General features: G+C 32.1%; 2 protein-coding genes and 1 pseudogene across 3 annotated transcripts; 1 reads left to right on the forward strand and 2 right to left on the reverse strand.

Annotated features, from left to right (window-relative positions):
- Nucleotides 1-6,582: 6,582 nt before the first annotated feature.
- Nucleotides 6,583-8,722, reverse strand: LOC140865998 (F-box/FBD/LRR-repeat protein At5g56420-like; annotated as a pseudogene).
- A 5,173-nt stretch (nucleotides 8,723-13,895) lies between these two features.
- Nucleotides 13,896-15,989, reverse strand: LOC140860307 (F-box/FBD/LRR-repeat protein At5g56420-like). 2 transcript variants are annotated; one of them, XM_073263258.1, is made up of 3 exons: nucleotides 14,659-15,989; nucleotides 14,389-14,523; nucleotides 13,898-14,302 (listed from the first exon to the last, which is right to left on the reverse strand). In XM_073263258.1, exons 1-3 carry the CDS (start codon nucleotides 15,577-15,579, stop codon nucleotides 14,039-14,041), a joined length of 1,320 nt encoding a protein of 439 aa, XP_073119359.1. In that variant the 5' UTR covers nucleotides 15,580-15,989; the 3' UTR covers nucleotides 13,898-14,038. The 2 variants fall into 2 exon arrangements, with proteins under 2 accessions (XP_073119360.1, XP_073119359.1); XM_073263259.1 differs by lacking the exon at nucleotides 14,389-14,523 and having other exon boundaries at nucleotides 13,896-14,302.
- Nucleotides 15,990-17,773: 1,784 nt separating this feature from the next.
- On the forward strand, nucleotides 17,774-19,598 carry LOC140860308 (mitochondrial import inner membrane translocase subunit TIM8). Its single transcript, XM_073263260.1, has 2 exons — nucleotides 17,774-17,907; nucleotides 19,228-19,598. The coding sequence occupies exons 1-2, from the start codon at nucleotides 17,863-17,865 to the stop codon at nucleotides 19,408-19,410; spliced, it is 228 nt and encodes a 75-aa protein (XP_073119361.1). The 5' UTR covers nucleotides 17,774-17,862; the 3' UTR covers nucleotides 19,411-19,598.
- The last annotated feature ends 4,434 nt before the right edge of the window (nucleotides 19,599-24,032 follow it).

Below are 24,032 nucleotides of genomic sequence, written 5' to 3' on the forward strand. Positions count from 1 at the left end.
ACCGTTCAACCCAGGTGATGCCAGCGGTCGAGAAGCCTACTCCTGCTGCTCCACGTCCTACCAAGGGCGTGATAATTATTGAAGATGCCACCTCTAATGCAAAGATCACTCCCTCTGATCCCAACGACAAAGGGAAAGGTGTGATGATCTACTCACCCAAGGCTCTACCAGCAGCTACCATGGAGCTCAACTTGATCACTTCTCACACTCTCCGAACTTTCAAGCGTCACCTCCAATGCTTTGACAAGTGGCATCACTCCCGCACTCACCTGACACTCGCTCAAATCTTTCCCAGGTGGAAAGCCCTCAGCACTATTGAGCAGAAGATGCTTCTTCTTGCTGACACTAAAGACATTATGGTGGCTTTGGGAAGAAGACAGCTCATTGATTTGAAGCTTCGCGGAAGCCTGACTTCTCTGCTGATCTCTGAGCGTGTGAAAAATTTCAAATCCAAGAGTCCTACCTCAAATGATGATTTTGTGATCTTGTCTGGCCTACAGCATAGCCTACAACAAGTCACTCACCTGCTACCAGTCCATCAACAATGTTCAGGCTACTACTTCTGCAGCTTGTATACAAGCCTATGGATTAGAGGCTCAGACGATGATGAAGACCTTTCTTACCCAAGATCAGGGTGAAGAAGACGTCTCTGCCGCTGCTCTCTCAGATGGGATTCTGACCGGTCTCATCACTGCTGACCTATTTCAATCATCCGCTCTCGGATCGGTCGTGGCAGCATCCTCATCATAACCGGTCGAACCCGCCTCAACCGCAGCACCAGCAGCCATCTCATCACCTCAACCGGAAGCTACTGATGATACTTCATCTCCAGCTGCGACCGCTCACACCTCTCCAATCCGTCATCAAGAGTTAATAGAGGTCGTTGAACCAGAAAATCTTGTCACCTCTGTGACAGAGACTCTTTCCATTAGTGCAGCAGCAGTGCCCTCCACCGTGATACCAAGCACTACTATCTCACTTGTTTCTAAACCAGCACTTCAATCATCACCATCTACTGACAAATTCATAGAGGACATCTTGATGGATGAACCGTTTGCTGACCCTGAAACTCCGCCTACCATCTTGGCTGCAGTAGAGACCACCACATCTCCCACTATACCACTACTGGAAGGTTCTTCAGCCAGCTCACCAGCCAGATCACCAGTATCAACTCACCACGAGTCTAGCCCAGCTTCAACAAGAGATGAGCCAGAGAGTCAAATGCTTCAGCTCGATGACTCCTCTATTGAAGCCATGGCCGCGGCTCTTGATCAAACGCTCGTGACCAGGCTTCAGGAGCTAACGCAAACTGTTCAATCCTTCTCGCAATCCCTCGCAGGCACTTCCGCAGGGGTTGACAACTCAAGACAGACGATGATTCGGCACTTTGAAACCTTGTCTAGAGATCTTGCTCTATTTTCCAAAGAAATCAATGTCCATCATCGCACTCACATTAAATCAATCTCTACCGTCTCTGGTCAAATCGTCAAGTCCGAACAACGCCTTCATCAGCAGATGAACGACCGGATGGACACCATGCAAGCTGCTCTGATTGCTCGAATGGATGCCAAGATTGACACCATGCAAGCCTGCCTTGGAACTCAGCTCATCGAGATCGTCATCCGACTCAACCAAGGTGATGCCAAAAAGGGGGAAGAAGAGCAAAGAAGAGAAGCTGAGGCAAGAAGAAGAGAAGAAGAGTCTAGAAGAAAAGACGAGGCTGATAGAAGAAAGAGAGAAGGAGATAGGTCAGGAGGAGCTAGTTGGTTCAAAAGATGAACTACTTGTCTCTTCTATACTTGTCTCAGCTGTTTCTTTTTTTCATCTTACTTCAGTAGGTGTAATAAGACTGTTTCTTGTACTAATGAAATTCATTCTCTCAATGAAGTTCATTTTAATGCTTTCCTACTTTGATTCGGAGCACTTTAGTTTTGTCATCACCAAAAAGGGAGAAATTGTTGAATCCGACATTTTGGTGATAACAAACAACAACTCATTGTATAGGAGTTTGCTTCCAATCTTTTGTATTACAGGTATCTACCGTAGCTGCTATCTCTACCACAACTGCAAGTGCTACCGCAACCATCTAGCACTTTGTCTATCTACCGGAAGCTTGTCAACCGCCTTTGTTTATCGACCGTTGCAGCTACCTTGTCTATCGACCGGTTGCAGTTACTAAGTCTATCAACTGGTTACTTAAACCAACAGAGGGTAAATCTATCTACCGGTAGGATGCTGATTGCTTATCAAGATAACTCAAGTCAAATACTTGAGACAAGACATTCGTTGCAAGATCTTTTATCAAGAGCAGAACCGGCGTATCAGAAGATTTCTTGGTTCTTGCATCGAGACAGCAGGTTGCACTAAAATGGCAAAAATGCAGAATGGCTACAGATAAATCATTCGACCGTTTATCCCATATTTGGACCCTGGAAGTTATCTGCATTTAAAGAAGTGTACGATCTTCATGCAGAATCATCAATGCATTTATGAAGCATTAAATGTGCATTCAATGCAGTCTTAGAACGTTCAAAATAAAGACGTTGATGATAGGCCTATATAAAGGAAAGATTGCTCAAGAAGAACAACAACAACGGACAATCAACTCGATCATTTGAATATTATCAGAATCCTTCATCTGATATACAAAAGCAATATCTGAGCACACTTATACGATCATACACTTACTGCTCAAATCAACCCTCGCCTAGGAGTTTCGGATTAGACATTGGATAAGTCCTAAGTCTGAAGTGGGTGTATTGCAAGACGTTGTAATAACCAAAGTCTTCTAGTGAATTCCTTCCTAAGTGGAAGAAGGGGAGACGTAGAAGGATTAAGCCTTCGAACTTCCATAAACCGTGTCTTATTCATTATTGCATACTTACCATACATCTTGCTCATTCATCTTTGCTTTAACTTGCTTGTGCATCACTAAAAGCTTTGAACTGTTTCCGCACTATTTAAGTTGTTCAAACTGTTTTTAGAAGTTGATAAAATACATTAAGTGAACTAAACTTCACTTGATCATCTTTAAAGAAAGAAAATAAGTTTCAGAGTGTATTCACCCCCCCCCCCTCTACCCTCTGAACCGATCCGAACAATATCTCATAAATTGACTCACAAATCTTTACTTTCTTGGATATATATGATAATATGATAACCAACGTTCAAATCTTCAATAAATGCTTTTGTCTTTTAACTCAACAACTTTTTGAAAAATAGCAGCAACTGATATTGAATAGTTTCATCTGGTTGTTTGAATTGATCTGGTTCGAGTTTGATCTTAGAAAAATATATTTTTGCTGAGTATGGTTTGAACTTGTTATGGCAAAAGACATGAGAACTTGATTTTGTTGAATATATTCTTTGAGTTTTTTTTCTAGAGGATGTCCATTTGATTTGTTAAAATAACAATTGTGATCATGAGTTTGATCTGGACTAGTCCATTTACCGAAAACTTTATCTCGGAATAAATGACGATCAAATTTGGCTTGTCCATAATTAACCATTACTTTGGTCTTAAATCCTGCATCCGTTTGTCCTTAATGATCTCGTAAATTTAGTACTTGGTTTTTTTATCTAATTTTAATCACCAAAAATTTTGATTTAATCATCAACAGATACATTCGAACAAATTTCAAATTTTGAACTAAAATTGTTACATAATCATAATTTATAAAATTTCCACATTAATATGAACAAAATAATTTAAATGAAATTAAAATTTAGTTATGACATTACGCCAACGAGGGTAGTCTCTTGAAACCATCACGTCAATGACATATAAAAAAAATAGACAACGATAGAAATTATGTCAGATATATGAACATATATTATATTTAATAAAAAGCTAATGAGTAATGAAAAATACGATAAAATATTTGATGTATTCGTAAAACATGAAGAAAAAAAAACTTACCAAAAAATTTCGTTTCGTCGCTGACATTTGCATTAGACAAATCTCTAAAGCTCTTGAATTAAACATATTCGACGGAAACATATCGTCAAAAATCTCGCATGCATTCATGGGCGAAGCTTGTGTAGCTAATGTCTCAATAAATAAGTTGAAAATGAAAAATATTTTAAATTTTTTTAATGATAAATTAGTTATAAAAAATATAATTACAAAGATTAAGAAGAAATTATAAAATCATTTTCACACAGTTAATAACATAGATAAATTTTTTGAAAAAACAATGTAAGGTAATTATTTTGTGATTTTTTTAGAATCTTTTGTTTTATTTTTTGCTTTATGAATTATACTTTATAATCGCCCACATTGAATTAATATTCTAGCTCCGCCCCTACACGCATTTGTTTTATTGAAAAAATTGATTTTGTATTTGTTTAACATGGTTTTGTATTTCAATCTACTTTGTGCAACAATCATGTTTAAACAACATAAAGATGGCCTTCTTAATTTTTCAAGGACTCTATATTTTATGGCTGCATGCATGCGTGCTTCTTGTAAAATTGAGTAAATTAAAACATAAATTACACAAACATATTTTATATAGATGTATGTATTTATATATAACTCAACATTTTGAAATATACATTGCATCATGAGATTCTCCTTTTTTCATATGAAAAAATATCGTAACAACGTATCATCCGTAGTTTTATCACTCAGTTACAGTTTGAAAGCTCAAATTCACAAATCATTCAAACAATAGAGCCATTAATTTGGTTTCATAATTTGAGTGGTGATTATTTGATTGAAATATGATTCTCTTTTATATAAAAATTGAAAAACATAAGACATAAAAATTATATTTTATATTAAAACTAATTAATATTTCAATTTATTTATTATTTAGGTTTAAAAAAAACCGCCTATGCGGCTAGGCGTTAGGCGGTGGATCGCCGTCAGTCTACTACCTAGCGCTTTTTAGAACATTAATATTTTAAAAACAAATATTACGGGATTAAGTCCCAAACTTTCGGGATTTTATGTATGTTTATTGATATATTTTAAAAAAATATTGAATATTTTTTAGATATTTTTCGATTTTATTATAGAGTATATGATGTGTTCAAATCAATATTCGAAATGTTCTGGTATATATGCCAAGTTTTTAGAAAAAAATTAATGGTTTACAGAATTTAAGTGGTGACTTATATGAATTTTAAAGTTTGAATTTTAAATTTGCGCAAATTTAAAATTTTCGGTTATATATATATATATATATATCGAATATTTGATATATATGGACAATTTTTTTGAATTTTAAATATTTGTTTTAAATTCAATTAAGGGATTATATTGAATGATTTTGTGTATCTTTAATTGATAGATTTCATATTTGAAAAACAAATATTATGATATTGAATCACAATTTTGCGGGATTTTATGTATGTTTTACTGACAATTTTCAGTTTTAGTATATATAGGGATCGTTTCAAGTTTAATATTAATAATCTTGGTATAAATTATCTTATCTAGTCTCACATTTTTTTATCATATTATTTATCCATCTTTCAATTATTTATATCACATTAATTAAATCATTAATTATTTATTTTACATCAATCAAACCATTAAATTTAAATTACTATATTACACTTTATAAATAATATTATTAATATTTTATTAATTATTAAAAGGATAAAATAGTAATTTACTATTTTTATATAAAATTTAATTAATTAAATCAAACAAACTATAATTTATCAATCAAATCAAATTTTATATTAACTCTGATTTTTTATTACAATATATTATATATCTCTATATTATTTATCTTATTACCAATTCCAAACTGAATCATAATGTATGACTATATCGTAAAAAAAACATTGAATAAAATCGAAAAGGTTTGAATTTTAAAGGTTTGATTTTACATTTAATTAATTCATTAAATTGATTGATTGTGTATATTTTCAATTGATAGGTTGTATATTTGAAAAGGAAATATTATGGGATTGAATCCCAAGATATATCGCAAAGAAAAAAGGATATTTCTTAGACATTTTTCGATTTTATTATATAGTAAAATTTATATATATATATATCATCAACCGGATATTTGATAATTTGTATATAAAGACGTTTTTTTTAAATTTTAAATGTTAATTTTAAATTCAAACAAGCAATTAGATTGATTAATATTTTTGTATCTTTAACTGATAGATAGTATATTTTAATTTTTTTTTTTTCCTTGTGAATATTTTGTGCCTAAATGATTATTGTTTTGACAATATTAGGTACAAAAAATTGTGTATTTCTAAATTGAACGATGCATTGGAGTAGATCTAAAGACATTGTTTGGTTCGAGAATAGAATAAATAATACTTGGATAAGTAATATAATGTAATATAAAATAAATAAAAAATGATAGTTAAATTAGTATTTGATTTAATTGATAGATTATAGTTTATTTGATTTGATTGAATTTTATATTAAAAATATAAATTACCATTTTGTTTTTTTAAGAATAAATAAAATATAAATAATATTATTTATAAGGATAATATAATAATTTAAATTCAATGATTTGATTGATGTAAGACAAATGATTAATGATTTGATTGATATGAAATAAATAGTTAATAGATGGATAAATAATATGACGAGAAAAACGTGAGATTGAATGATAAGTTGTACAAGTACCATTAGTACTTGTACCAAACTGTACCAAAAAGTATTATAATAATACAAACAATTAACATATACAATATACAAGGAACCATCCTGGCGGCAGATATGCAGGTTGGCAAAACAGTGGGCTCCAACCAATACGATGGAACCAATTTACTCTCCAGTCCTCCAAAATAAATACAATATTTAAAATCATATTCATTAAGGCCAACTTACATTTCTCAAACAAAAGTAAGACGACAATTCTTAGATCCTCGTGGAAAATACGAAATTCGCTGAAGCATGTTTAGTTTAAAATCATTATCAGGAGACAATGAATCTATCTTTATGGTCTTCAAGATTTTAGCATGCCTCAAAATATATCTTACCATGTTTAATTCATGCTCTCCACCTGCAAATCCACAAATACATACGTATTTAACGGATGATAATAGGCACTCCGGTAAATCCTTGGGCTCCCTCCAGCACTTTAGCTGGTCCTCTACCTGAAAGTAACACCAATTTTGTTAAAGTTTACAAAGTAAAATGGGAAGATTTTCTCAATAATAAGTGTTTCAATGTCATCAAGAAACCTTTATAACAGTAAGCGATTCCAACTTATATGCACTTTTGAGGAATTCTGTCAAGATATGCCAATCAGCTTCTAATATCAGTTTGGTCAAATTATGAAACCTCAAAGTTGCAAAGTAGAATGTCGGATTCCAAAGCTGAAGAGAAGTTATTGTATCATAATAATTTCAATAAACAATGTGATTAGTCAGGGTAATGCAGTGGAAATTATATAAATTCTCATAATGAAAACAATGAACATACCTTCATTGAATCACAGATCCTAAATGTTAAACTTTTCGCGTTAGATAGCTTTTCAACCAATTGAAAAATATCCCTCCACCAACTAATGTTTACTTCCTCAACTTCGGGATTGTTTTGTTCATCTTCTGAATCTAAGTCTTCCGAAGAATCGAAACCACCGGATAACCTAACGTGTGCTACAACTAACGAGGATAGCTTTCCGACCGAAATAAAACAGGAAATAGCATCATCTATCCAAAGATATTGAACTGCAGGAATATCTAGCATCAGCTTATGGTCATGGTCTAATCCATAAGGAGTGACCTTAAACCTCAGCACGAGTGATTTTAGCGTGGGGGAACTTATGCAGAAAATATCACATACTGCCGAATTACCTTCAAATTCAATGACCAAATTCTCGATAGCCAAACACCCAGAAACCAAGTTAGGAAGAGTTTCATTATCCTCATAATAATTAGATACAAGATTGAGTGTCTTGAGTTTAGGCAAACATACAACACCGGGTTTGGCAGAGATGGTACACCATTGAAGAGACAACTCAACAAGAGTTGTACACTTGAAACAGCAATGAGGCAACTGAACGTAAGAGACAAAGGAGAGAGAGAGAGAACTTGAACGTTGCGCGCAATGGCAGTGCTTAACCATGCATCAATTTGATGCCGGGTAATAACTTTATGTGCGGAGATGCATAAACTATCTATGGACCCATTGTGCAGCAACAGAAGCCTGTAAACCATGTCAGCAAAACCAATTTTGTTTTTGGCCTCCTGGGAACCAAGATATGGTTCCACAAAACGAAGATTGGGGACGGAAGTCCATAGGAACCTCCATCTTCTTGCTAGCACACTTGTTCTCACGTAACATTTAGTTTCGAGAAAAGAGAGAATGTGACATAGAATTGGGTCAGGCAAACTGCTTATTATATCCATACCAAATAAATAATTATCATATCCAGAAGTAGAAGAGATTTAGAAGCTAGGGTTCGTCGTTCTTATTTGGGGGTAACATTTGAGGAAAAACAAAAATCACCAAACGGCATATGTTGGATTCTTTCTCCTTTATTCGATTGACATGAAGTATGGCCGCTTCTAGTTCGCAGATGTTGGAAATTTCTGAAACCCCAAATCCAAAAATTAATTAGAAACAATCGGAAAATAATTACTCACTAGAAGCTATTTCTGATCAAAGAAAAACGTTTGGGTTCCCATCTCCAGAAGTTGAAGAGATTTTGCAGCACAACTCGTATCAATCTCTAATCTATTTAAGACCCGAGAACGAAACCCCAAGATCCACAACTTTGTTCCAAACTTTAACAGTGTATTTGGATATTTAAAAAATAAGATTTGGAATTGGATTTGGAATAGGAGTTGGAATTGGATTTTAAATATATGGAATTGAAATTTCATTTTGGTGTTTGAAAAAAAGTTAAAATATACTTTGGAATTTTATCGTATAAATTTTATATAAATGATATTTTGTAAAAAAATTTTGAAGTAAACTTAAAATTTATATCCAACGTATATATATTTATTATTAAAATATTTTTATTATTTTTATAAACCCAAATCCTGTGAAATCCCATGAAATCCGACCAATTTTATAAGGATTTCAGTTAGTTAAATGAAATCTCATGAAATCCCATCAAATATCAATCCTGTTTTGAAATCTCGTTTTGCCAAACACTAAAACGGTATTTTCAATTCCAAATCCCACCAAATCCAATGCAATTCCATGATTCCAAACACAGTGTAACGGTGTGTTAAGTTTGGTGGACAGGATTTGGATTTGGTGGACAGGATTTGGCGTTTGGTAAGATCAAATTTTAAAATGAGATTTATATTTAGACCCGTTTGAATTTTGCAGAGATTTTTTAAAATAAATGCTTTTAAAAGGTATAATTTTTTGGTTTTGAAAAAACTCTATTTCTTAAAATTTATGCTAGCAAATTCCAATATATATTTTAATTTTTTCCAAACACCAATTGTAATTTGAATTCCATTAATTTCAAATCCAAATCTAAATCCAATTCCAAATCCAAATCCAAATCTAAATTATAATTTTTAGACATCCAAATACTACATCCAGTCAAGTTTTTTTTTAAAAAAAAAAAAAAAACTTTTTTACTCGATTTCCTCCAAACATTGTATTTAGCCATTTTTTTATTCGATTATGGTGATGCTACATGTACATATAGGATTACATGTTGGGATACACGTTGCAGTTGAAATTACATAAATATTATTAATTTATTTTGGAAATAATTTTTTCAAATTAACTGGAAGGATAATTTTGTAATTTCATGTGCATTATGTAACCCAATGTGTAAATCAATATATACATGTAGCATTTCCCATTTGATTAAGTAATGAATAATCGAGTATAATATATACTAACACTCAACACACAAATTGTGTGTGAAACATATGTTTGCACATGTTTTTTTAAATTTCAATTTAATTACCAAATTGTAAAAAAAAGTATGATATAAGATTTAATAAGATAATACTTTATATAAAATATGAGAAATTAAACATCTCCACAAAATTTAATATGTTTAGAAGTTAATGTATGAAAAAAATAGGTTTAAAATTAAGAAAAAAAGTTTCACAAAAAAAAACAGTTATTGTTTACTCCTCTTGCTTTATTAATAATTAGTCGTACCGCACATGTATTGCATGTGTAACTTTATATACAAATATTATGTTCTGTGTATATAAAATATAAATGTATTTTTTTCAAGTATTTGATTTGATTTTTTTTGTTGCAATTTGATAATTTTGTGGGTTTTTATTTTTGAAAAAAAAAATTTAATTAAGCATACCAAGAGACCACTAAAGTGTTCTTACTTTATATATAGTATATATATTAATAACTAACAAAAGATGCACATTATGCGTGTGTGATCAATATGACGTAAACCAAATTGAATGTAGTTATTGTTTACTCCTCTTGCTTTATTAATACTATTAATAACTATGAAAAGATGCACACTATGCGTGTGTGGTCAATATGACATAAATCAAATTGAATGTAGTTTCCTTCAATATTGGAGAAGATTGTGTAGTTATTAATAATGTGGTAGAATGCAATTTACAAAATAAAAGCAATTTTTTTCGTTCTTGTTTTTCTCCTAGTTTTACTTTTTTTCAATGTAAATATATAAAATTTTAAATAACTACCAAAGTTTAAATGGTAAATATATTTTGGAGTCATCAAAGCGTACCAATATAGTTTCGAATGAAAAGTGGCTCAAGTTTTATAAAATAAATATTAAAGATATATATTAATAGTATAGATATATACAAATACACATACTTAGTGTTCAAATATTTATTGTATAGTAGAGCACAAATTTTATGTCTGAAAAATAATTAAAAAATATTATTTACAACTTTAATTAATATGAAAAAAATTAATACTCGATATTAGAAATAAATTTTAAAAACCCGGAAAAAATAAATAATTGTATCATAGATTTAATATATTCAAAAATGGTTATTTAGACACAAAAATAACACGTATGTATCAACCCACCATAGCAAGAGGTAAAACATGAAAATTTTATAAAACAATCAAGGGTTAGGATTTCTGTTAAATTTTCTCACGAGATAAGTATGCATTTTACATATTTCAGATGTAGTAGTATGTAGTTTGATGAAAAAAATCGTTGTTTACTTTTACAAGCCAGTGAGCCGTCAACACTTTCTGAGAAAGAGTCGCCAACACATCTCATAAATTTGCTCACAAATTTTGACTTTGTTGAATATTATAACCAACATTCAAATCTTCAATAAATGTTTTTTTGTATTTTAGCTCAACAATAGTGGCAACTGATCTTAAATGGTTTCATCTGGTTGTTTGACTCGATCTGGTTCGAGTTTGATCTTGGACAAATATATTTTGCTGAGTATGGTTTGAAATTGTTCTGGTGGAAGACATGAGAATTTGATCTCGTTGAATATATTATTTGAGTTTCTTCTAGAGGATGCATATCCATTTGATTTGTTAAAATAACACTTGCGAGTTTGATCTGGACTGGTCCATTTACCGGAAACTTGATCTGAGAATAAATAACGATCAATTTTGTCTTGTCCATAATTACCCATTAGTTTGGTCTAAAATCCTGCTTCCATTTGTCCATAACGATCTTGTAAATTTAGTATTTGGTTTTGTTTGATCTAATTTTAATCATCAAAACTTTTGATTTAATAATAAACAGTGATACATTCGAACAAGTTTTAAATTTTGAACTGAAATTGATACATCATTATATATAGATTTATAAAATTTCACATTAATATGAACAAAAAATTTAAATGAAATTAAAATTTAGTTATGACATTACGCCAATGAGGGATGTCTCTTGAAATCATCACGTCAATGACATATAAAAAAAACAGACAACGATAGAAATTATGTCAGATCTATAAACATAGATTATATTTAATAAAAAGCTCATAAGTAATGGAAAATACGATAAAATAATTGATGTATTCGTAAAACATGAAAAAAAAACGTACCAAAAAATTTCATTTCGTCGATGTCATTTGCATTAGTCAAATCTCAAAGGCTTTTGAATTAAAAACATATTCGACAAACATATCGTAAAAAAAAAAATCTCACACGCATTTGTTTTATTAAAAGAATCGATTTTGTATTTGTTAACGTGGTCTGTATTTCAATCTAATTTGTGCAACAATCATGTTTAAACAACATAAAGATGACCTTCTTAATTTCTCAAGGATGCTATATTTTATGGATGCAGGCGCATCGTGCTTCCTATAAAATTGAAAAAAAACATAAATTACACAAACATATTTTAGATAGATGGATGAATTTCTGTATAACTCAACATCTTAAAATATGGACTCCATCATGAGATTCTCCCTTTTTCATATGAAAGTAGATGTAACAACGTATCATTTGTAGTTTTAGTACTCAATTACATTTTGAAGACTCAAATTCACATATCATTCAAACAACAGAGCCATTAATTTGGTTTTCATAATTTGAGCAGTAGTTATTTGATTGAAATATGACATCATTGTAGTGTTGTAAATCATTTTTATATGATCACTGTGTTCAAATCAATATACGAAATGTTCTGTTGTATTTGTTAAATTTAAAAAAAAAAATTAATGATTTTCGGAATTTAAGGGGTGGCTGGCTTATTTGAAATTTAAATTTTCAGTTACATATATCGTAAAATACATACATACATATATATATATATATAGAGTTTTTTTATGGTGTCCAATTTTATATGTCCACTTCATGCCCACCATGTACAAATATATGAGTTGACACTCAACTATTGGATGTGATGAATTGTGCGTCCAATAATTGAGTACCACCTCATGGTGGGTACATTATGTGGACATAGTGGGTGGGCATGATATCAAAACTATATATATATATATATATATATATATAACATTTATGATATATTTGGTATATTTGGATATTTTTTTGAATTTTAAATGTTAGTTTTAAATTCAATTAAGGAATTATATTGAGTGATGTTGGGCTCTTTAATTGATATTTTAATTGATTGATTGTATATTTGAGAAAACAAATATTACGGGATTAAGTCCCAAACTTTCGGGATTCTATGTATGTTTATTAACAATTTTCAGTTTTAATATATATAGTGTATCACTATAACGGTAGGTTAGATCCTACCCCATGGGGTAGGTGGCAATCACTGGTTGGTTAAAATCACGTGGGTTCCACTGAATTATATGAGACCCACATGATTTGAACAAATAAAATACATACACATGTCTCATGGGGGTAATATCCATGGGGTAGGTTGAAATCTTCCCCTATAACATAAAAAAAATATTGAATATTTTATAGATTTCGATTTTATTATAGAGTATATGATTTCACATAAATTATTTTTAAACGATCAATGTGTTCAAATCAATATTCGAAATGTTCAGTTTTACAGGAACAAATTTAATGGTTTGCAGAATTTAAGAGGTGACTTATTTGAATTTTAAAGTTTGTATTTAAAATTTTTGGTTATATATATATATAGTTTATTTCAGCTGCACACCAATGATGTTGTACTATTCTAATGTTCTTCATATATACTTTTTTAAATAACAATTATGTATCGTTTGATACAAGTATAATTAATACTTGTATAACTTATCATATTCAATCATACGTTTTTCTCATCATATTATTTATCGATCTATTAATTATTTATTTATTTTATATCAATAAACTCATTAATCATTTCTCTTACATCAATCAATCATTGAATTTAAATAATTATACTACCCTTATTAATAATAATATTATTAATATTTTATTTATTCTTAAAAAAACAAAACTATAATTTATATTTTTAATATAAAATTGAATCAATAAAATCAAATATTATAATCTATCGGTCAAATAAAATATTATATTAACCATCATTTTTTATATATTTTATATTAAATTATATTATTTATCCTATCCCCGAAACCGTAACATATACTCCGGGCGCCAGATATGCAGGTTGGCAAAACAGTGGGCCTCCAACCAGAGACGTTGGAATCAATTTACTCTAAGTCCTCAAAAATAAATTCAATATTTAACATCATATTCATTAAGGCTAACTTACGTTTCTCAAACAAAAGTAAGTCGACAATTCTTAGATCCTCGTGGAAAATACGAAATTCGCTGAAGCATGTTTAGTTTAGAATCATTATCAGGAGACGCTGAATCTATCTTTATGGTCTTCAAGATTTTAGCATGCCTCAAAATATATCTTACCATGTTTAACTCATGCTCTCCACCTGCAAATCCACAAATACATACGTATTTAAGGGATGATAATAGGCACTCCGGTAAATCCTTGGGCTCCCTCCAGCACTTTAGCTTGCCCTCTACCTGAAGCAACACCAATTTCGTTTAAGTTTACAAAGAAAAACGGGAAGATTTTCTCCATAATAAGTCTTTCAATGGCATCAATAAACCTTTTTAACAGTAAGCGATTCCAACTTATATGCACTTTTTAGGAATTCTGTCAAGATATGCCAATCAGCTTCTAATTTCAGTTTGGTCAAATTATGAAACCTCACAGTTGCAAAGGAGAATGTCGGATTCCAAAGCTGAAGAGAAGTTACTGTATCAATACATGGGCTTACGCCTAATCATAATCATAATAATTTCAATAAAAAATGTGATTAGTCAGGGTAATGCAGTGGAAATTATATAAATTCTCATAATGAAAACAAAGAACATACCTTCATTGAAGCACAGATCCTAAATGTTAAACTTTTAGCGTTAGAGAGCTTTTCAACCAATTGAAAAATATCCCTCCAACGACTAATGTTTACTTCTTCAACTTCGGGATTGTTTTGCTCATCTTCAGAATCTAAGTCTTCCGAAGAATGGAAACCATCGGATAACCTAACGTGTGCTACAACTAACGAGGATAGCTTTTCGACTGAAATAAAAAAGGAAATAGTACCATCTATCCAAAGATATTGAACTGCAGGAATATCTAGCATCAGCTTGTGGTCATGGTATAATCCACAAGGAGTGACCGAAAACCTCAGCACGAGTGATTTTAGCGTGTGGGAACATATGCTGAAAATATCACATACTTCCGAATCAACTTTAATGACCAAATTCTCGATAGCCAAACACCCAGAAACCAAGTTAGCAAGAGTTTCATAATCCTCATAATAATTAGATACAAGATTGAGTGTCTTGAGTTTAGGCAAACATACAACACCGTGTTTGGCAGAGATGTTACACCAATCAAGAGACAACTCAACAAGAGTTGTACACTTGAAACAGCAATGAGGTAACTCGTTAGAGATAGAGGAGAGAGAGAGAACTTGAACATTGCGTGCAATGGCAGTGCTTAACCATGCATCAATTTGATACCGGTTAATAATATTAAGAAGTGCGGAGATGCGTAAACTATCTATGGACCCATTATGCAGCAACAGAACCCTGTAAACCATGTCAGCAAAACCAATTCTGTTTTCGGCCTCCTCGGAACGAATAGATGGTTCCACAAAACTAAGATTGCGGACGGAAGTCCATAGGAACCTCCAACGTCTTGCTAGCACACTTGTTCTCACATAACATTTAGTTTCGAGAAAAGAGAGAATGTGACATAGAATTGAGTCAGGCAAGCTGTTTATTATATCCATACCAAATAATAATTATAATCTCCAGAAATAGAAGAGATTTAGAAGCTAGGGTTCCTCGTTCTTATTTTAGAGGAAAACAAAAACCACCAAGTTGGATTCTTTCTCCTTGATTCGATTGACATCATGAAGTGTGGCTTCTAGTTGTTGGAAATTCTGAAACCCCAAATCCGAAAATTAAAGAAACAATTGGAAAATAATTACTCACTAGAAGCGATCAGAAAGGATGATAGAAGAACGTTTGGGTTCCCATCTCCAGAAGCTGAAGAGATTTTGCAGCACAATTCGTATCAATCTCTAATCTATTTAGGACCCAATAACGAAACCCTAAAAAAAACCAGAATTTTGTTGCGAACTTTAGATCCACTCCAGTGTTTTTTTTTTTTTCCACTCAATTTCCTCCTAACCTAGTATTTAGGCATTTTTTTTATTCGATTAAATAATGGATAATAAAGTATAATATAATAATATATATACTAATAGAGACGCAACACTCCCTGCGTCCATGATACAATACAGAAATATTAGATATAATTCTTAGGCTCCGTTTGGTAGCCTATATTATTAATATGTGTATAACTTATCCTATCAAATCACACGTTCTTCTCATCATATTATTTATCAATTTATTAATTATTTATTTTACATCAATCAAATCATCAATTATTTACCTTACATCAATCAAATCATTTAATTTAAATTACTACATTACCCCTTATAAATAATATTATTTATATTTTATTTATTGTTAAAAAGGTAAAATTGTAATTTGACATTTTTAATATAAAATTTTATCAATCAAATCAATAAATTATAATACATCAATCAAATCAAATATTATATTCGCTATCATTTTTTATTTATTTATTTATTACATTATATTACTTATCTATGTATTATTTATCCCATCAAACCTACCAAGCGGTACCTTAGAGTTTATATATCTTTACTATTTTATAAAATTTGAACCACCTTTAAAAACCATTTTTGTACGTTTTGATGACACCAAAATAAATTTACTATTTAACCATTGGAAGTTATTTAAAATTTAATATATTTACATTGGAAAAAAAGATAAAAATAGGTGAAAAACAAAAACGAAAATAAACTACCTAACATATTGAGAACTGCATTATATTACATTATTAATAACTGCACTCATTTCACCTATGTTGAAGAAAACTGCAATCAATTAAGTTTATATTGACCACACATGCATATCGTGTACACCTTTTGCTAGTATATATAATTAATATGATTTGTTTCTTACTACTGCGACATTGGTGGTTAAAAAAACATGCTGAAATAGTTGAGAAAGTGGGGCAATAATCTTCAAATTTTGTCTTTTATGTATTTTTAATTTTAATGAAAGGGATATTTTTGTACAACCATTAAAATGGTCAAAATGGTTATTATATGATCTTCTTGCATTATAATATTGTATTTTATAGATGTATAGATATTGTATATACACACAAATACACATACTTAGTGTTTAAGTATTTATTGTAGAGTAGCAATTGAGCACAAAATTTATGTCTGAAAAATAATAAACAAAATATTATTTACAACCTTAATTAATATAAAAAAATTTAATACTATATATTAGAAATAAATTTATAAAACCCCCCAACAAAAAATAATTGCATCATAGATTTTATTATTGTCAAAAATGGTTACTTTAAGCCTAAAAGCCAACACGCGTGTGCGACAACCCACTGTTACAAGAGGTAAAACATAAAAAATTTGCCCCAATGTGGTGTCTAAGTTGGTTGAGCAGGTGAACTCTTGGCCAGAGGTCAGGAGTTCGATTCCCTCTGCCAACACTTTCTTGGGCTAGCCTGTCACACAGGGTTTGCCCAGTGTGGTTTACCTGACTAGCGTAGTTTGCAGGCTATTGCGTTAGTTCGGGGTTTACCCAGAGCGCATCTAAGGGTAGCGGCTGCGGGTTCCCACGTCACAAAAAAAAAACATAAAAAATTTATAAAACAGTTAAGGGTTGGGATTTCTATTAAATTTGCTCATGAGATAAGTATGTATTTTATATATTTCAAACGTAGTTTGATGAAAAAGAACTCGTTTTTTATTTTTATTTTGAAATAGATCCTTGTTTTCTTAAATAAAAAAATTTAAATTCGAGTCCAAAATGAGGTACCCGGCCCAAGCCCACACTTATATGTCCAGTTATGTGATGAACCTCGTGTCGTGTCATTCAAGCTGCTAGGGTTTTTTGGGTTTTAAAGCATATTTCATTATTTTCAGTTAACTTCAAAAAATTTATTCTTCATGGATTCATCTCTTAATACCCCTGAAATGCAAAGGTTTCTGAACGTAAGTGATTCGAACTACTATTCATTTGAATGCGTATTCCTTTGTTTCATTTGGGTGTTGTGCTTTAAATCTTGATTTGAATTTGTTTGATACTGTTTTTAGGAGGCAATCGAATCCTTTAACTGTGAGGAATTAATCCAAGTTTTTATTCTATGTTTTTTTCCTTTTTGATTGGATCTTCTGGGTATATGTTTGTATTTGGAGAAACATGATATATTTTGTTTCAAATTTAATCTTTTTGTTTTTGTTTGGATTTTTAATTTTTTTCTTTTAGATGATGTTTGTTTCAAAGTTTAATCGTTTTGTTTTTGTTTCGAATTTTCTTTTAGATTTCTAATTTATATGGCGATATATTTATTTTTTACCAACGAATTAATTCTTTTATTAAATTCACACTTCACTATGTTCCAGAAAATTTTGATCATGATTTTCATTGATTGAATAAGATTGTTCTTTTAGTGATTTAACTTTTTTGTATGTAGAGTTAAAAGATAATTGCATGCGAAAATAGGTGGCCTTATTTATCTTTTTGATGATTCTGGCCCTGACTCAAGGATGTGGATGGTAGAGTTCTTTTGTGCCTAAGAAATTGCCTTTAATTAAAACCTTGCCTCCTGACTAAAGATTTGGTGATTTGTTCCAACTATTTGCGTATTTGTTCCCTTGCACGCTTTGTATTTGTTTTTGCCTTGTTTTGTTCGTCTTTCTCACCTGTGACAATTTTGTATGATGTGAAATATTTGTTTGGTCCAAATTCTGATGTCAGTATTTACTACATCCTTATTTACTTTCCGAGATACATTTTGTAATTTTTGTTGTTTTTGTCATATACATACATATATTTGTAATTTCCGTATAAAACCTGGAGTTCAATATACTTCGCTGATCAACATAATAATCACTTTGTGTATTATTAGATCATGTCTTTCATGTCATTAGTCAACTTATCATGGTATTTGAAAAAGCTTGCTCTAGTATGATTTATGGGCATGCACGGTATGGATTTGCACATCTTTGTACAGATGGGATGTGGAACTGTAAGTTTGGTCCATTCAAGATTCTTAAACGGCATGAAACTATAATTTTAGTTCGCGATTGTTTTGCTGCATTCCGTTCTTCCACTGATATGGATAGAGCTTTCCACTCTTTAATCGATTCTTTTGTGTGCAATCTATAATTGTTTGTTAATATTACCAAAACGAATATGCACTACTCTCTTCTTTGAGTTGTACATGATATTTGTTGATCATATGTGGTTATTCTCTCGGTGATGGACTTTACAATTAATTTTTTATATGTTCCATGGGCGAATCATTACAGCAAGAAAAAGAAAAGGCCATGGTTACCGAAATGATTGGAAAGCTTACATCCATGTGCTGGGATAAATGCATCACCGGAACTCCTGGAAGCAAGTTCAGTTCTAGTGAATCTACTTGTCTAACCAATTGTGCCCAACGCTACATGGATATGAGTATCATCATCATGAAACGTCTCCAGCAGTGAAATTACTCGGGAGTTTGGAAGAAGTTTGTCTGAGTCTCGTGTCTCAAAGCGCACTCCTCTAAACAGTCTTGTATCTCAAAGCACATTCCTCTAATCAGTGAATTTAAGCAAGTAATACCATGCATCGAACTGAATTTTTTTTACATCAGTTGTCTGTTATCGTCCAAATGCATCTCGATTCTTCGTTCTGTCGGCTATTTCTTGATCCAGGCACCTTGATATCTGCAATTTACAGTTTTTAAGTGACGTGTCTAATTCTTGAATTTCATTGTAATTTTTAAGCTACTGCTTTGCAACCCATGGACTTATATCTTTGTCATCAAACCATAAACAGAGTGTTGAGATACACTATAAAAGTTATCCTGTGTATATCACATCTTCATGCCGTAAAATTATTTTCCTCGTATTTTCTAAGCACTTCTCGAGAAATGAAAACGAAACGAAGGACCATATTAACAGATGGAGTGTAATTTTGGTGCCTATAGACATGATCAAAATAATTTGAGGCACATATTTCTCTGGTCACAAGGAAAACATTATTGCAATTATATCTAGGATGTGATACAAAGATGCCATTTTCTTTTATAATTTTAAAATTTCTTGTAGCTACTTGATTAAGTGGTTAATAATCAATTAGTTTTTTAAACATAATTTGTAAGTTAAATGGGACAATTCTGTATTATTTAAGTTAAATTCGTATTACCATTTATCTTCTTTTCTTCTTCTTCTTCTTTTTTCCTCCTATGAGTTCGAACTTATCTCTTTTAATCAATACATTTTTCTCATAACGTCTGTATAATTGAAATTTAACACATAAATAAAACCTTGTGTCGACTTTTACCAAGCTCACCAGTCACTGGTGAACATTTCATTTTTTACTAGCAAGTCGCACATGCCACAATGTATGTGAATAAATTTTTATCTTCATTGGCTATTTTTTTAAAATTTTCCTGAAAATGACCACCAATTTATTATTATCATTAGTATTGTTAACTAAATAAAAATTATATATATATTATATATTATTTAGAATAGAAAATAATGATTTAAGTTGAAGGATAAGCCGAGAGAGAGTGCTGATGCGTGTCTGATTTGTTTGCCCCTGTTTTGTAGTCTCTCCTGTAAAACCCGAAACTTTGGCTCCAAATTATTCATTAAGGAATAAGCTCTCAAACATGGAAGACAAAATCTTTCCTTTTTGTGATAATGAGGTAATGACTGAAATTTGGACACAAATCAATATAATATCAGAAATTTAAATCAAGGAGTGGAGATGCAGATTTTCTTCCGAATTTCGAAATCAAGGCAGATTTCCTCTCTTATTTGGCCGATTTTAGTCTCCTATTTAAGTACTATGAGCCGCCCTTCAGCCCTCAAAACTCACGTTCAGAAAGCTGTAAAATCTCTTTGCCTTCATAAATTCGAGTGGTAGCCTTGAGTCTCAAAAAATTTTCCCACTTTTTCCTTCTTGTTCACGTGGAGTGAGGCTAGTGGGTAAGTGCAAAAGTTGGTCCACTTTCTTTCTTTCTTTTCGATTTTGAGGTGACCAACTTGTGTCAAAGCTAATTGTGGAATTGGAAAAGAGAGATTTAAGTTGGAAGCCTTCGAGAATTAGGAATATTTAAAATAATAAGAAATTTCCTAGAGGTTTGACCAAGGATTCCACCTTCCTGTTCGAGAATTAAAGGATCAATTTTCGAGGAGTTTTGTTTTGAATTCAAAGTTTGCTTCACCGATTCAAGTTTTGATCTCGCACAAATATATTCTGTAAGTGGGCTTTTGTATATATATTTCTTGATATGGTTTTAAAAATATTTATTGAGAAGTCATGTTATTTGGTTTTCGAAATTCGTTCGAGCACGTCTGTTGTTCGTGTCATGTTGGTTCATGTTGTGTCATGCATGTTGTCAAGCACTGTTATGATTCGAATGGATATGATAATGATATGACCCTTATACGGTGGGATTGTAACCGTTGTACGACCTCACTCCATAGAGGATTAACATATTGGACATGGCCTCGCTCCTTAGAGGATTAACATATAGGAGACAGTAAATCATGGAAAGGAGATGAATTTCAGTGCTTATGTTCATGTGTTGAAAGTTTATGTATCATGATGATGTTATGGCCGATGGCCCAAGTATTGAGTTATGTTGATGTTCATGTTCACGATTATGATTCTATGTTTATGTATATATTGGTATATGTCTCGAACGGCCCCCACTTGCTGAGTGTTTCCCAAAACACTCACCCCTTACCTTTCCCCTTCCAGATGATGAAGATGTTGATTTAGAGGATCGTGAACAAGATATGTTTTGGGGATGGTGATAGAGAAACATTAAATTTCGTTATGTTTATTTTGGGGATTTTAGCATTAATATTTTATTATTAAGTTTTTAGACGCTTCCGCATTTGTTTTGTTATTTTTGGATTATCGAGTTGTAAAGACAATATTTTGGAGCTTTTATTTATGAGAAAAGACTGGTTTGCATATACTGTACTACGAGGCTGGTTGTTTTACAATTTGTGTGAATTTGAAACAACGCCGGTGGCACGTCTCGGTCTCGGGGCGTGACATTAAAGTGGTATCAAAGCCGTCAGGTTTATAAATTCGGATGGGATTCCGTATCGAAAAAAAAAATATTTGACGTTGTCAAATTTCGACCCAAGTCCAGTGTACCCTAACCCGAAACGACCCTATGAGTCAAACTCATACTTTGTATGAATAGTGACGCTTTTAGCCCAAATTCGATCGTTTGTGCCCTCGAATTCGCGTTTTTGCTATTTTTGGAAATATCGGTGTTGCCCATAACTTTTTGTGGGAAACTCGGAATTTGATTATGTCGATTGTTTCATACTCCTTATGATCAGTAGTTTCAATCCTAGGAAAATCTAAAAAATTTTCATTTTTGGATAATTTGCCGAAAATTTCGTTTGATATCAATACTTCCTGAGTAACCTATGATAAATTTTTCATCAGTTTAAATTCTGATCTTAATTTGTTCTTCTTCATTTTTGGAAGATGACTATCCCTCGCACTAGAGCTACTACTTAGCTTAGTTCTTTTATTCAGCATTGTTTTGATTTTTATTCAGCATGGTTTGGATATCTTGGTATTTTTGAGACTTAGCTTGTTTTGTTTCGTTCACCTTCATGACATTTTGGGAATCAATAAAATAACTTTTATTCCTTTGGATTAGTTATTGATTCATTTATTCCGCTATTTCCTTTCTTCTTTAAGTATCGTGTTTCGAAAAAACTCTTAGAACTCCTTTACTGTAGGAAATGGCCGGAGAACCCCCAAGAACACGCAACAACAATCGTGGGGATAATGCGAATCCACCTCCAGGAATCAGTCTTAGCATAGAAGACCTTGCGGCTATCGCAACAATAGTGGCGACGACTCTCCAAGGGATGGGAAATGCAAATGGCCACGGCAATGGCAATCCGCCACCTCCTCCTCGTGCTCAGAATGGAGTCAAATTCCATTATGAATCTCTTCGCAAGAATCGAACTGAAATGTTCAAGGGAGATGCTGACCCAGAGGTGGGACGAAATTGGATGAAGAAGATAGAGGACCAACTGCGTCTACTCGAAGTTCCTGAAGCACTAAAAGTAGAGGTGTCGATACCCTTCCTCGAAGACAAAGCAAGTAAGTGGTGGGAAGCTGTCTCACCAGCCATGTTAGCGGCGGGACCAATCACATGGCAACAGTTCAATACTGCATTTTTGAAGCAGTACTTTCCAGCTGAGGTTTGTATACAGAAGCTGAGCGAATTTGAAAATCTCACGCAAGCTCCAGACATGACAGTGGTGGAATACACCTCCAAGTTCAATGAGCTCGGGTCTTACGCCCCAACGATTATGGGGGATGATGAGTTGAAGTTGCACCGGTTCAAGAAAGGGTTGAGCAGCCGAATCCAGTCTGCATTAGCAGTTTATCAGCCTGCCTTTGCAGATTTGATGGGAGCGGCCATCCGAGCTGAATCGGATATCAAGAGTCGTGAGAATGACTTTCACAACAAACGACCTACGACGGGCCAATCTTCTTCGAACGAGCAGATTTCCAAGCGTCCAAACCATTCTGGTGAATTATCCAAGGAGATTCATTCTGCTCCAAATCATCCACAGATCAAGCTATGCCCCACCTGCCATGATATGAATCTTGTTATGTAAGATTAGCAAACACGATTACAATTTGAATCGCACCCTCTAACCAATAAACAAAAAGATCCAAAGTTTTGCCCAATCTTTGAAAACAAGTAAAATTGATAGAGTTTTGGATCTCCACCTTTAATCGACGGTACGATTAACAACAGAAACCACAACAATTGAAACCAAAGAAAACCTTAAGATAAACTTGTATATGACAATCTTCAGTGAGAAACAATCGACAAACGCTTCCAAGTAATTAACTGAGAAAGTTTGATTTGAAGAACAAAGCAAAGCTTTGAATAAAATTCTTGAAAGAATTTCAATAAGGTTTGTATAAACTGAATCTGAATTCTCATTAATGAAATAAACAAAAGTATTTATATTTTACAATCAAAATAAAAGATAACGCAAAATATATCCTAAAGATATCAAAGATATCATCTAGAAAGTTTTCTAATATAATTAAA

The sequence above is a fragment of the Henckelia pumila genome, chromosome 4 (assembly GCF_033568475.1).
Source record: "Henckelia pumila isolate YLH828 chromosome 4, ASM3356847v2, whole genome shotgun sequence".
Taxonomy (NCBI): Eukaryota; Viridiplantae; Streptophyta; class Magnoliopsida; order Lamiales; family Gesneriaceae; genus Henckelia; species Henckelia pumila.

Bases quoted from the DNA above. Each gene is read 5' to 3' on its own strand.
- LOC140860307 (XM_073263258.1), bottom strand. From the start codon at position 15,579: ATGGATATAATAAACAGCTTGCCTGACTCAATTCTATGTCACATTCTC. The intron at 14,524-14,658 runs GTATGTTCTTTG...ACTTCTCTTCAG, and splicing joins GGATCTGTGCTTCAATGAAG to CTTTGGAATCCGACATTCTC. The intron at 14,303-14,388 runs GTTTATTGATGC...GTGTTGCTTCAG, and splicing joins AATCGCTTACTGTTAAAAAG to GTAGAGGGCAAGCTAAAGTG.
- LOC140860308 (XM_073263260.1), top strand. From the start codon at position 17,863: ATGGATTCATCTCTTAATACCCCTGAAATGCAAAGGTTTCTGAAC. The intron at 17,908-19,227 runs GTAAGTGATTCG...GAATCATTACAG, and splicing joins AAATGCAAAGGTTTCTGAAC to CAAGAAAAAGAAAAGGCCAT.